General features: G+C 30.5%; 1 protein-coding gene across 1 annotated transcript in view; it reads left to right on the forward strand.

Moving 5' to 3' along the window:
• Positions 1 to 16,330, forward strand: part of eag (potassium voltage-gated channel protein ether a go-go) — a 319,631-nt gene that overhangs the window by 277,585 nt on the left and 25,716 nt on the right. The window contains exon 4 of the mRNA XM_085948780.1: positions 14,816 to 14,947. Within this exon, the coding sequence (XP_085804906.1) occupies positions 14,816 to 14,947 (132 nt within the window). The remainder of the gene's footprint in view (positions 1 to 14,815; positions 14,948 to 16,330) is intronic.

Genomic DNA, 16,330 nt, shown 5'->3' on the forward strand with positions numbered 1-16,330 from the left:
CACATTGTAACTAACAGTATTAATTATTGAAGTTGACAGTGATGATACATAATAATATTAGAGGTTTATTTTTTGTTTACATGTACATAAGTGTTTGACTGGTTATTTTATAAGGCCATTTGATGATAGATGCAAGGATTTATGATATGATTGAAAAATGCTGACTGTCTCCTTACTAATCGCATTCTTCAAGAGAAAGCGAGACGCGATATTGTCATTGTTTAGTACTATTTGACATGTAGTAAAAATCAGTTAACCTCAAAACGAGTCTCTCCGTGGAGTAGTTCACTTTTTTACCAGCAGATTCGCCATCATCGTTCATTCATGCATACAATATTGTAATTTGCACAATAATACGTGTATACACGTGCCGTTTTTTGTTATGGCCGTGACAATACGTACTGTCAGCAGTAAATCCACGCACGTGTAAGCGGGGTATAAAGTTTTTAATTAAACCAGTGCACAAATAAATCCCTAATAATGGCCAAATTCCCGTGAAATAATTTTGAATATTATAATTATTACATAAACTTTCGCATATGTTTTTGTTACTTGCATCGATATCTATGTAGTGTATAATCTCATGTAAAAATGAAAATATACCTGATGTATACGTTAAGTAAAAAAAACCCCTTCATATCAATTGTTAACTATATATTTTGTTATTTTAAAAGGGAAAAAACAAAAAAAATCTAATGTTGAATCATCCCCTAAATAATGCGGTATTTTAACAATGTTTTAAATGATATAAAAATGTAATTTCAGTTTATTCCAAGTAATATTTTTCTTTATAATTTAAGATTTCTTCCCACCTTGCCCTTATTTTTTTAAATCCTTGGTGATATAAGTATCAAGATTCTAGTGACCTGACACTATCAGATTGCCATCTTTTTCTCAGTCTACAGAACCATATTGATGGAAAACGGCTTAGTACAAAACATGATATCCGAAGAGATTTTGATTTATTCTTTAACTCAAAACCAAGAGAATTCTATTGTCAAGAGTGAAATTACTGGTGAGATGAGGAGAAATCTTAAATAAGAATGGAATATATCTATGTCGTACGACCCAATATTGATTGAAAATTCCTAACCATTTCTCTTAGGTGTCGATTTTTACGTAAACAATAATTAACATGTAAAAAACAGAAGCAACAAAGTCTTGCATGTGTGTATATGTATTTCCGTTTACTTTTTACTTACAGTAAGCCATAATGTATTGATTTTCACAGTAATGTTGTATTCAATACATATAGTAATATTTAATTATTCCATGAGCAGGCAAAACATATAATATTTTTCCTGTCAAATGGTTAGGCACCACACACGGCCAACCTCCATTCAATGTGAAATCGAAGCTTACGTTCACACTGAAGCGAAGCGACGAAATATTGCAACAACGACAACGATCGATAATGAAAATCACCGTAGATCAGCGTTTCATAACCCTTTTGACCTGCGACCCAATTTAGGGTAATAGCTTTGGTTCGCGACGCAAGATAAAATAAATAAAATAGCACGTACCTACTAAAAAAAAAATATTTTATTTCAATAATACTAAATACAGTTTTGGTAAACATCCTAACGCTGTCTTTTGATCTGCTCTTGTCTTCTCTCAAAAATACTGTGATCTTTACCAGTAAATGTAAATATTTTATGTTTCGTTTTAAAATGCCTTTTCAGTTTATTTGGTTTCAAATATTCAATGATTAATACTTCGCAACATAGTACTTACACACTATGGCTTATCTACTCCGCGAAAAATGCTTCTTTGTATTCAAGTTTTGCCATTGTGGGTAGAATATAATGGTAACAGAAATACAGAGAATAAAACGTCGTCTCGAAAGAAATTATTAGTTTTGACCACTAAGATCACGTGAAACGCCAACGTTAAATAGTATTACCAGAATATTGTTTTGTTGAGAATATTTCGCGACCCACTAAATATACCAATTGAACCAATGTTGGGTTGCGACCCATAGGTTAAGAAACGCTGCCGTAGATATATATGCCTATTTATATAATTTCGTACGGTGCATGAAATTCTGCAAAAATCACTGAACCGATTTCGGTTGAATAAAAGACCTAGTGCCCTAGAAAACTTGGCAAATGCCCCAATCCTTCGACTTTCAGCGCATAGTACTGCTGCAGGATGAAGAAAAATCGGCCATAGCTACGTCGCACCTCCTTCCTTCTCCTTTTAGATAATACACAGAAATAAACTATTTATACCTACACAGAATACATCCTTAACACGTTAGGGTTATATCAGATCTCGGAAATATAACGAAAACGTTACCGGGTGTTATGGTGTTACGTAGTTGGAATAGATTTGCAAAGAGAAGGCTACGCACGTCTTCACTTTCCTTCACCGCGTTTGTGGACTGTGATCGCAGCCCTAGTCACGGAAAGCGTTCGGAAAATTGACCAATCATTGCCAGTTATCGGAAAAACAATTACCCACCCACCCACGAGAGAATCAATGAATGGGAAAGAATTTGTACAGTTAAATTATTTATTTCGGCGTTTGTATTTCGCCGGATTGGACATATATTTACCTTTCACGGTACAATACACAAAGGCACGTGATACAATACAAAATAATCAATACTTACTCATATGTACATAATATATAAATAATGGTAACTGAAACTTTGGAATAAGATTTTTTGTTAATTTAAAAGGGAATAACTGTAATAATTTAATATTTAAATTGATTAACACAAAAACCACATAACTTAAGAATATGTGTAGGATCGGGATTACAATCCAAACATGTCACAGTTCTAATACTGGTATAATATAAACATCTGATTGGTCATGACGTTATTGACAGTGGCGAAGGGTGGAGGCAGATTGAAATAATTAGTGCACACTAAACTTTATCAGTCATACTTATTTGTTTTCGTTGAACTGATAATACAATTTGCAGATTTTATTGGCTAGTTTTTTTTAAATCAATTAACCCTGTCTAGACTATTTAAATCATAATAGTAGAGATGGTCTGTGGAAATCTGAAAAAAATAAAGCACACTTTGTCAGTCATACTTATTTGTTTTCATTGAAATAATAATACAAATTGCAGTTGGTTTATGAAATTTGATTTAGTCATGCCTAAATAAAACTACAAAAATGACAAACCAGACAAACCAGATATCCAAGCGCGAATGAATTTTAATAATCAATAACTCGAATAACGAAAAACAGGTATCCTATTATTGAAAAGCATTGCATGGAATTCTACACATCTATGATTTTTTTTTAATTTCAGAAGCTGTTCATATGTTATTCATATGCGATGCATACATTCGTGGAATTTAATGCAGCGAACAAGCTATAATGCTGTTGTAGGTTCAACCTATTGGGGACATGCTCTGGATCCAAACATAAAAAGACAAATAACTTTTTTAATTTTCCCTCGGTTTCAAAAGTGGACATCTTACCGCGGCGTTAGATAACATAATGTAAAAAGGTAAATTACAATTATCACTCTACAGTAGGTCATGTAGACCTCTACAGATCAGTTTTTATAATAAAAGACTTTTACATGGAATAGTTGTTGGCCCAACGACACAATGTAAAAACAATGTCTACTTTTTAACAGAGTTGTGATTAATTAGCTCCTGCACCCACGGCTTCAGAGGCAGACACTATAATATATCCTCTACTCCGCCGTGGATTAAATAATATAATATCATTTTAAAGTAAACGATATTCTTAGTATTTAAATAGGAATATTTAATTAATAATAAATTTAATCTTTGTTTTCGAATGGTAGGTATTCTTTGTTTACCGAAGTCGTACTATTTTGTATTCCAATGGTGTGTTCACACTCTACTGTATTTCGAGCGTTTAATAAAATTACTAATTAGCTTAGTTGTGATATTTCTTATTTGTAGGTAACTAAGTTAGCGTTTTATGCCTAATGAAATTTACGATGACGTGTTTACCGAGCACGATCTATTTTAATTAAGATGCCGCGTAATTAAAAATATGAATAATTTTATAATACAGGCTTTCAATTGCTCTTAATATCAAAATTCTCTATCTACAAAAAGGACATTTTAATATATTATAATATCGAACTTAGAAAGGAAAAAGGGCGTAACCCACACCTATTAAATATTACAGGAGGCACAAAAACGCTTTTGTTATGGTTTTCGGTCAAAGTAAAAAAATGATGGTTAAGTCGTTTTTTCCCACGTCACTTCTTTTTTTATTGTTAGCTAAATTTAGATAATAAACCGACATTTGCAACATACATCCTTCGAATACAACGTATATTTATTTAGTCGTGCACAACGTTATTATGCAATAAACCCTATTTTTTAACTGAGGATTACGTCCTTTTTCCTTTCTAAAGTCGATATTATAATAAGTATAACACGATTATTCATTTTGTTCTAGTAGTAATTAGTATTGTTCTCAAGCAGCAATATGTGCATATATTGTGTAATTCGTATGATAATTCCGAAACTGCTGATTAAAAGGATCTATGTGCATAGATAACTAAGTTGGGTACATCAACTTAAAAGTTAAATATACAATTATAATTGTAACGTTACTATTTTTAACAGTTCTGTATTCTATGTTATTCTGTAGTCTATTTAGACAAAAAATTTTAGTCAGATAATTAATACTATCGACTGAGAGTACTTGGTGGAATTTAGATTTATATTCTAATTGATTGATGTTTTGTACTATTCCATTTGAGTAATTTTTTGCGATCCGATTTTCGCCTTTCCGAATCTAAAAATAAGCAAACACAACTTATGTTACCTAGTTAATTATGTTCTCAATTCTTTTTCCAAGTTTATATTATAAACCCTAGACTTAGAACACGTTCGTTCTTCAACATTATCGCATTGAATAAATTAGTCTTTGTAATTTATTTCACCAAGAAATAACAGTAAAAATAATATAATAATTGTTATGACTTACCTACCTAATTCCTTGTTTAAATTATTTACAACGTGGGAGTTAAAATTATAACATTTTATAGGGGGTCTTAATAAAATGATTCCCGACCTCTTTGGGAGTAAATTAAAACAAACATGAACGCGGCAACGTAACAGTTTTGATGCTGAGAGCTTTTGTTTCCCGGCGTTTGCCAATTTGACGGCTCTCTGCCAAAACACGTCCCGCGGGAGCATTTTCTACGGATGTGACGTCACTAACAAACAAGGCGCCGGATATGTGCTCTGTATCCCCCGCTCCATGAAACGATCTTACATAATATTCTATTTTTTATCGAACAGAAATATTCCATATTTGAAAAATTCCGCCGTGTCTCATTTGAAAATAAAACTAGTTCAAGAACGGCAGTGTTCCAAAACAAATTTAAAAACTCAATTCGCTCTATGTTCCACATTTCAAATTCAAATAAAAAGTACTGCATGAAAAGTTGCAAAACTCTTTTCCGCATAATAAATAACATTCCAAATTCAAATAAAAATCGGTCAAACTTTTTATTAGAACATTTTTATGTTCCAAATTCAAAAAAAAAATCATCTGTTTGTCAAATTGAATAAGAGTAATAAAAAATGCATTCGAAATGTTTTTAAATTCGGACATTGCCGTCTTTATTAAATTGAATTCCCGCGAGTGCTGTTTAGCCGGACATCTTTTTGGAAATTATTTTATGTAGTTAATTGAATAACATTGTTACGTTTGGAAAAGTTTTTGGCGCGTTTTTTGCTCGGGGCCCGTTTTCATTTTGGCGAAAAAGGTAAAGTTTTTGATGGATCGTTTTAAATAAGGCCAACGTTGTTGTGTCGAAACTCTTGTTTTATATCAACGTTGATTGTTTTTACGTCGAATTTAAATGAAAAAATACGGGCCCGGTTGTTACTTCATATCGAAAAAAAAATTAAATAGGTACAAGTATCACCAGAAAATGGTATTTTGATTCAGTATGTACCCACATTATTTTTTTTTTAATTTTATTTAAAATTTAAAAAAAACTACTTATTTTTTATATAAGTAATATACTTAAGTACTTAATTTAAAAATAATAAATAGGTTTTTTTATTTATGTATGCTGAAACTAGAAAACTGTAAAATATCAATTATTGTTTCCATTAATAATAAGTCTAATGCTGTTTTCGATTAGCTATATAGAAATCATGTCCTTAATTCAGAAAGGTATTACGTATAAATTTCGTAACTATTAATTTATAATGAGAGTTTGGCACATATTATACATACAAATATTTAAAATCTCTGCTACATATTATATTCTGTCTTGAAGTGAAAATTAGAATATTTGTTTTTAATGAAATAAGTTTACAATAAATAAATACTCATATTAATAATTAACTATTCAAATATTTTTTTTCAGCTATCGTATTGTAGATTAACTAAGCACTTTGCCCCAAAATGAGTATATTCACGTATCCAAAAACACTTAGGTTTTAGCTTAAACATTTAACGGTTCAATACGCGTATAAATATTTACTATAGGCGGTCAACTTAACTGAGGGTTTCCCCATTATGTCGACCTTCTATATTCGTGGGGATAGGTACTTTATAAGTAATATTAAAATAAAAGCCTTTTCATTAAATTTACACATGGTGGGTTCGCACCACAAAGTATCGTAGAGATGACCAGGAATTCTCTTTGGGCTTTTGTCCGTATTTTTACAGACTGACAATCTACTTCGTGCATTACCTTTATTGCTCTGTATCAAATATCCCCATACCCTGAAGATAAAGCGGGCTTACTTTGCCCGTATTATATATTATCTGATCATTATTATAGTAGCTTTGCACAATATGAAAATATCTTACATAAACATATATTTACACTTACCATAATTATATATTTTTTTAAAACCTGGAGAAAATCAAATGATTGGTAACTAAAAAATTAACAAATATTAATATTAATAACAACAGCACTATTAATTCATCAAAAAATAAATCGACAGTTTCTTTTTTTTACTGTCTGACGATTGACAATAACAAAAATTCACACAATTCATGTGGCATGATATTGTAACGCCATCTATAAAGTTATGTATACTCTCAATACAGTTGATGGCGTTTTATGACTCAAATTATCGATCTCTCGCTTGTGTATATCAGAAAACACTTACTTACATAAGTAAACCGGGACGAAATTACATCCGGAACTTTGGGACCCATCGTCAAACGGGACAATCCTGTTCACATCGGGACGGTTGGCAACACTGTATAAGAGGTCACAGTAATTCAGAAATAAATTAAACAACGTTTCTGCTAAATTCATAATAAAATCAATGTATGACAAGTGAATAAATCAAGCATGGATGTATTGTACCCAATCTATACTTTTGCAATAAAACCCTTACTTATTATAAACCCCCCACAATTCTAAGATTTGTATTGATCAAAATAACTCGATAATCTTATAACAACTTTCACGTAAGTGGTCAACATGTAGAATCACTTATATCTCCGCGGTATCATTGTGGATTAAATCTCAAGTATATCGTAAATCAAGAATTTGTAAACGTCTTTAGAACCATATATTTGATCATACTTACCGATTAGTGAAAAACTATACCACTAAATATTGGCAGAATTAAGAAAATCGCGTGATAAATCTAAAAATTATCAAAGATATTACGCCACATAGAATTGAAACAATTCTAATATCTCGTTTAAATTTCAAACTAAATCTAAAAAAATTATTTTTGCTTGAATTCTTTGTACAATATTGTACTTGATTATTTTGACAGGTACACATGCGTCTCTCAAGTTTGCCACTGTTTAGTGGTGGCACCATTTATACAAATTAGGTTAATTTAACGGCGAAATCTCTGCGTCTGGCTCTTATAGTACCTGGCAGCAGTTTACAGATCTAAACAATTTGGCGCTGTCTACCCAGTGACGCTATTTGGACAAATGGACGATTGGCAGACATTACACACTAAAACTACGACAGTTTGATAACGTTTTCACCATATACTTTATATTATAATTTATTATAGTTACTCTATGGTAGAATTATTTTTAAAACTTGTCAGTTGCTTGAAGTCTCATATCGTCCCATAACCATAATTCATATCAATCGTTCAGTTGTCCTGAGGCTAGATGGCGTTGCCAGCAACTCAAAATTGTCAATTAGGTACTGTAAAATGGGAAATATAAATATTTCGCATACATAAAATTATTAGAAAATTTTGTGTTATTATTATGTTACCCCGACGTCCGCAAAATGGTATTATTTTATAATTTAATTATTTCGCCGCATTTTTTTTTCAGTTGTTTTTAATTCCCAAATTGTTCGCAAAACAGTCAAACTTTTGTTCTAGTTTAAATGTTTGTATGTCAATGTTTGGTGTTAGCTGTTTATCGTGTAGAAATAATAACAAAAGTAGGTACACAGCGAAAATAAATATTGTATAATTAATCAGTGTGCTCATTAGCTTAATAATGTTAATTGAATTAATAATCTTATTATTGAATATACATCACGCTATTCATATGATATAATAATATAATATACAAATTTTAATGATTATATGATATATTACAACATAATAATATATCAATGAGATAAAGACTAGTCGATATTCAACGGGTCTAAGACGATTCGGCGCCGGGACAATTGGGCGCTACGCAATCGAATGAAATTCGAAAATAAATATACGTTCGTGAATTATTATAGATATTTTTAAAATATATATTTAATACTTGGTGAGAATTTAAATATGCACACGTAAATAATGATTTATTTGTGCATATGTTTAAGTTACAAGAAAAAAATAGATATTTTATTTTCATATGAAGCATCAGGCATAATAAATAAATAAAATAAAAATATTTATTTCATTAATGAACGTTATTTCATTCGACTTTGCAGCGCCCACATGTCCTGGTATCCAGTTGTCCCAATGCTATATTGAACCCATATAGGGAGCCGAAATTTTGCAGGAATATAAACTTAAACCTTCATAATGATTTTAAAAGTCCCCAACGATCCGACTGTTCCTGTTTATAAATCTATAAGATAATTAATTTTCGGCATTACTATTGTTTGCCCCAATCCTATGGTAACCCCCACCAAACAAACCCTAATTCCTTGTGTCTCCCGGACATACAATAATTATTCAGTATCTGATCAACATTGGAATTGTAGACATCTAGCTACAGGGTGATGTAACAACATTAATTAACGCGTATGTGAAGACAGTTAGTTTTGAAGCTATCGTGAGTCTTATGACGACGCTCATTAAAAAAATGTCGGTGCTTGGTGTACCAGTGGTGAGGGGTGGAGGTCGGTTGCTAAAATTTAAAATTTAATATAAATATCGCACACAATATAAACTTTGCCAGTCATACAAAGAATACAATTTGCAGACGGTGCTGGTTGTTAGTATTTAAAATTCAATTAAACCCTGCCTAAATCAAATTATAATAGTTTAGGCATGCTATGATGGGCAATCCGACAAAAATAGTGCACACTTTTTCAGTCATACTTATTTGTTTTCGTTGAATTAATAATACATAATACATATCACACATTAAACATGTCGATTACTTTTTTAAAAATCATTAAGCTCTGCCTAAACTAAACCATAATCGATAAAAAATATTCTTCTATCTATAAAATATCTAAAATTATGTCATTGAATCATACATAATTTTAGATATTTTATAGATAAACGAATATTTTTTTACTATTATCTACTATGGCTTGGATTAGTCAAGGATTAATTATTCAATTTTAAAAAGTAACGAATACTATCTACATAATATTATTGCAGTCTTAGTTCAATGAAAACAAATACGTTTGACTGACAAATTTTAGTGTGCAATATGTATGTCGGATCTTATTAGCATACTTCCACCCTTCTGCGATTGCTACCTACCTACTAACAACCTAAAGTAGTGCCCGGAGATCCCTAGCCTACCAAACCCATCCTAAATACAGTCCATTTAATTATCACCAATTATTATTTTATGATAATTACAACCCAGGTCAGACGAATCTGTAAAGATTTTGGAACTAGACCGTATCATAAAAGGCCCCGTGCCACTTGGATCGATGTGGACTTTATTATTTAATAAGGTTGTCTACGTTCTTGCCAAATTTCAGGTCTCTACCTTGGATGATAAATAAGCCTATAAACTCAAATATACTAATATTGTCATATATCATAACTTTCGTATAGCTTTTTATAAATTAAATATAGGTACCAAGTACAGGGTGCATATTACATAAATACCTATAATATATTATTATTTTGATTTCTCTATAATATATATCTTCATATATATTCGATAAATTTACTCAAATACTCCATAAATTATATTTTTATAAATTTAAAAAAAATTAAAACATGTTTAAAAAGCGTTTTAAATAACGGTATCTATTTACGGTTTTTGATTTTTATCATGTTATATTAATTGATTTTTTAGCTATAAATTTTTAGCAGAAATTGAAATAAACTGTTTAGCTAAAAATTATTCATGTTTAAACTATATGAAGTCAATATTATACAAATTAAAAAACCTCTTCAATTTTATTATGAACCGATTTCAAGTAGATAAATCGCTAGTAAGAAGTGTTGTTAAAACAATTTTTGACGAAATAAACAACTGTTTTTTTTAAACAATAAAATATTCTTTCATTTTTGCGATACAAAATTATAATGCTTATGAGTGTTTATGACTTAAAATTTAAGACTTAACTTTACAACGAGCTTATTAATTAAGTATTGCGTATATCTGCAAGCGTTTTACATAATTGTTTATCCGTACAATCATTTAAAAAACATAATATTATATTTTTAAAGTATTTTGTCCAAAATTACACAAGTTAAACATTAACTAAATAAATTATATTCATTACGTAATTGCAATACACGTATATATATTGAAATATTACGTAGTTATATTTATATCTAATATGTAAAGCTGATACATATTGTCTGTATTAATTATGTCAAAAATTATTGTTAAAAAAACATAGGAACAATTAATTTTACAGTATCGCACCTTGTTGACATAATTTATGTGAAAAAAAGATTAGTTATTACATAACATATACATATTTTATTATTCACATAAGGGCCAGCACTCACACCAATGTAAGTTGCCAAATACACAACTTGCAGCAGACTGCAGCAGATAGCGATAGCTTGCGGTGAATTTTGTCGGAGCGTCCGGTGTACGAAGCATGTATGCGACAACTATCTGTGGTGTGGGCGCTGAGCCTAAAATGCTTTCATGTCGTAATACTAAAGGGTATCGCACAAGACCGACTTTTAGAAGGCGACTGACACTTTTGTACGGTGAAATTGAGTTGTCTGCATTTCAATTCTACTACGCACATGGTTATTTCATTGAAATTTTAAAACATTCATTTATTCTAATTCATTCTACAAATGTCGGTACGATATCGTATTAAAAGTCGGTCATGTAAGGGTATTTAAATCGCCATTGTCATTAAATAAAAAATAAATATGCAGTAATAAAACTCACAGTAAAATAATTTTAATGTTAGGTATATTAAAAGCACACATTTGAATGCATAACACACTCACTAAACATATTATTAATTTCACACACAACTTATTTGTATAAAAAAAAAATACTTTTCATACCTATCGCCACAATCACGCTTAGACTTTGTGAGAAAATTCTGCTCTTAAAAGTTTCCCCGCATTTCCCCAATCATCTTATATGTCTGGCACAGATGTGAAATACCCCAACTTCCCCTTTATACATTAAGGAAAACGCCACCTCAATTAATTATTTAAGGCAACTGTAAAATCACACTCAAAGTTAATAATTTAATCATAACCACTTTAATAAATTTTAATTGAATTAGGCATATTATATTAGGTACCCACTTAAATAAGGATTATACAATTCATCATACAACACATATTACGTAATTAGCTTATATTTTAATCTTTTAATTACATACGCAAACAAATAATAACTTTTTTTCATAGAGTCTTTTCTGTATTGTATGAAAAACCACGGAAAATTTTTATTTCGTCAATTTTGATTGTATATAACTATATATAAACAATTGGAAATAAATATAATTTATGACTATTACGAATAAAAAAGTATTCACTATATACCTACTATGAAGGAATATTTTCTTCACATCCATACGTAAGAAAATGGTGCTTAATAAATTAATATGACAAAAACAGTACATAGTTACTTCTAAAAAAGTATTCATTTTTAACTACGATTTGCAGTAGTCATATTTTTTTGATTCTGGCTGTCATAACGGACGGCAGTTTGTGAATTTAAAATTCACAATCCTCTGGATGACAAAATACGCTGTGCTAACTGCGTCATAAAGTATAATGTGCTGGACCTAACATAATTTTAATATTCGATGTATTTAAAGTATTAATCAATGCAATTATATACGTGAGAGCTGGCGCACATTAACCGCAAGTAACCACAAAAATGCAGTTATCTGCGGTAGTCTGCGGTTGATTGTGCTTACTGCGTTGCAGTTTTGTGATCATTTGCGGTCCAATTTGGCTGATCGTTATGTTTTCTTTGTGCCAATTTCAACACACGCTTTTTGTTGTATTTTTAAGTTAGGTAGATATTATCAACTTTCCATGAGTGTCAAAATAAACACTTTTATTATAAAATGACTTTCTTATAAATTCCATTCTCTCTCATATTGCTATATTATGCAGAAAGCATTATTAAATTATTTATTACTGGTGAGTAAATTTCCATTTCTAGAATATTCAGATAAGTATATTAAATCACTTTAATGGTACGTAGATCATCTAAACTCACAACTACGGTATTGTAAATCTTTTCAATGAATTTGGTGAGAAAATACACATTCATTTTTTTTAATAGTGGGTAACATGACTGTATGACAATCCGTTATATATGCATTGTTAGGAATCGTTCATAAATAACGTCACAGGATTCTCAGAATTGACCCTCCTCCGATTTCAGTAAAATCTTCTCATTAAATATTTTATTATCAGAAGATGTTAGTTTATATCTTGTTGTTTTTATAACGTCACATTTCCGATTACAAATCAACATATCATATCCTTTATATGGAGTCGCGTTACATTTGTACGATTCCTAAATATTTCAATCTCAGTACCTATAATATGCCTGACTGGTTATTGTAACATAATTCTTAAGAAAATAACCATTAAAAAAAAGTGATACGTAATTAATTGAAGTGACGTTTTCATCATACTTTTGTCAACTTCAGTTCATTCGCAATAAAGCCCATGACTGTATGAAAATTGTATTAAAACGTAACATTATTGTTATTTACATAATTAACAACCATTGATCGAACTAATGTTCGATAGAGAGAGAGAGAGATATTTATAGAGAGATAGAGCTACATTGTAATCATAAATAATAAAAAATATACGTCTTTGTTAATTCTAACTGTGACAGTAAAAAAGTTTGTTCCTCACAGTTAAATTCATTATTCATATCGAATACATACAGACTCAATGAAACAGTCATGGGTTTTATTATATAAATTTCATAAGATTCCAAAATACCTCTCAGAAATTCCATAAATTCACTGTAAAAATTACTAATCTTATTTAAATCAAAAAATAAGTCAGCACGATTCTATTATTAGTGACAATTTATCGGATAATAAAATTATTCATTGTATTTTTAAATATCTCTTATTTTTATCAAATGTAATATTGTAAGAAGAAATTAACAACTTTTGTAATACATGTTAAGTGTGTAGGTACCTACTTAAATTAATAATCAAATTCAATGTATTTGGACAGGTACATATGCCAAAAAAACTCTTCATAAACATTTCGAATCTTTCATTAATAAAATAAATAGCTTTCTCGCATTGTTAAAATATACGAGAGCTTTACTTCTATTACATTTTTTTAAATAACTAATAACACTGTCTATTACTGTCAATTTACATTGATTCAATTTTTATTTATTATTCATTGATGAACTGAAGTAAGCTTTCTTTTACACATTATTTCCGTATAAATTGTCACTTACAATAATAATCGTTTCTACAAAAAAGTAAACATCCACGAAGCAATCGTACACTTCTAAAATAAATATTGTAATGAGAAATTAATAATTACATAATATAATATTCTATTATAATGTAGATAAAGTAACTTTTATACATGCATATGTTATTTTAATAATTTTATTGTTTCGTTTTCATATACATTTGAATTTTTGGATCTTCTTCGATTATCGATTCGATTAAGAATAAAATAATAATATAACTTTTGTGATTGGATACCTCCTTAAATTATCAAGTTTTATTCAATACCTGTCAATCGGGTAAAGTTAGCTTTTACTCTTTAAAATAAAACCTCTACGTTAGTTTATTACTACCCACCAACTTAACAGTATCGTAAAGTTTGACAATGAAGTGAATAGACAAGGTTCACATAATTAATAATTAATACTAATCAACGAAGTATTTGGATTTAACAAAATTGGGAACAAATTATCTTCAAATGATTATTAATGGGTGCCTAGCTTTAGTTATTGATCCAAAAAAGAAGATATTTAAAAAATATCTTCAGAAATGTCAATTTCAACTTATTAGTTAGTTATCAGTAGATTAGTTAGACCAACGCACACCACAAATTACCAAAATAACGTGGAATCCTGCAGTAGATTTTGGTCACATGTGGTAAATTCCACCGCAAGACACCATAAGCTACCGCAGTATACTGCGTTTTTGTGGCAACTTGCGGTTCGCGCGGAATGGGCGGTTTGTTGCGATTGCTTCGTGAGTTGGTTGCTGGGCCTACCCCGGGGTGGTCGCACTGTGTTGATTTGGGTTGGTGTGGGCGGTGCAGAGACGCCGCTATGGCTGCTGCTGCAGATTGCGCCCATCAAGAACGAGAGGGACCTCGTCGTGCTGTTCCTGCTCACCTTCAGGGACATCACGGCCCTCAAGCAGCCCATAGAAACAGATGACACCAAAGGGGGTGAGTTACTTATATTTTTTCTATTAAATCTTATTAACACATACCTATTTAAAGAGAATGAACTACTACATTACAACATTTGATAGTGTTTCAGGGTCATTTTATTAATAATGGTTGAATTGGTAACTATACACTGGATTCAAACCCACGGCTTTATTATGGACACTATTAACTACTGAAGATAGTATTACCAACTGCCATTCACAAAAATATGCCAGATAGAGTTAGAAAGCTCGCGGTTAACATCACGGGCGAAAATAAGCTAAACAAGTGAAAAAAAAATGCTTGATTTTCTCAAATTTCAAAAGGTGACTAGAAACTAAAGCTTTTCAAAAACATATGTCGTAATTATCTAAGATAGGAAGAAGGTATAAGAGATTCAAAGAAAATTTCGTGTTTTATTTCTAATAAAAAAGTAATAAAATTAATGCAGGTAAGAAATTTAGTTATCACTTTGTACGTAGCATTTATTTTATTTGTCAGTGTTATAGGGTATAGTTTTTTAACCGGCGGTCCGCAAAAATTTTCTGTAGTTCAAAAATAGTTACCTAGAAACCCAACATTTGAAGTGGGGTTTATTATATTTCGACAATTGTTTCAAAATTAGTGTAAATGTTACGACGAATGTTTGAAATTGCGTAAATTGCATTGATATAGGGTACAAAAGATGGGAATGTTGGTTTTCAAGCAAATCTGGTATATCATATTTATTATAAATAGTTTTAATCTGTGTATTATTATGTAGATATAGGTATCATTTTTTTTCAGCTTAACATAGGTACTAAGATGTTTTTGTTTGTTATCTGTGTCGTTGACCATCGTTTGAAACATCCATAAGTGGAAATTAAATACATCTCCTTTATGTGAGTGCGGATAAATTCAAACCACTGAGTTTGCTATTAAAACCTGCCCCCTGTGTGCCTTCCCTGTAGTAGGTACTAACTGCTATCCACCAATCTGTCATACTGATACCCTGCTGCCATACGAGTGAATGAAATGAACGTTTTTAATATCCTATCAGTACCTAGTATATCTTAGATTTAGTATTTTAGAAACATCCCCCAATGAAACTTTTATATTATATAAAGCATACTGACACATTCTACATAATAATATTATGTTCTTCTGTGTTATTCTTACGTTGTGACCAATGTTATCAATGAACATCTATCAAGGATGAATTGATTCACTTACTAGTCTGATTCATTCAATTTTAGCTGCCGCAAATAATAAATAAGTAAGTATCCTTTTATAAAAGTAATATTATCTTCCTAACTTAGAGTATTTTTTTATCCATTAGGTAAAATAACTGTATTTCTCGTAATAGTCACTATTTTATTCAACTGCTCGGTAGTTAACAAAGATTCGCTTTGAAAAAATACA

This window comes from Rhyacophila brunnea, unplaced genomic scaffold (genome assembly GCF_057557595.1).
Source record: "Rhyacophila brunnea isolate RB1 unplaced genomic scaffold, BYU_Rbru_1.0 scaffold_21, whole genome shotgun sequence".
Lineage (NCBI taxonomy): Eukaryota > Metazoa > Arthropoda > Insecta > Trichoptera > Rhyacophilidae > Rhyacophila > Rhyacophila brunnea.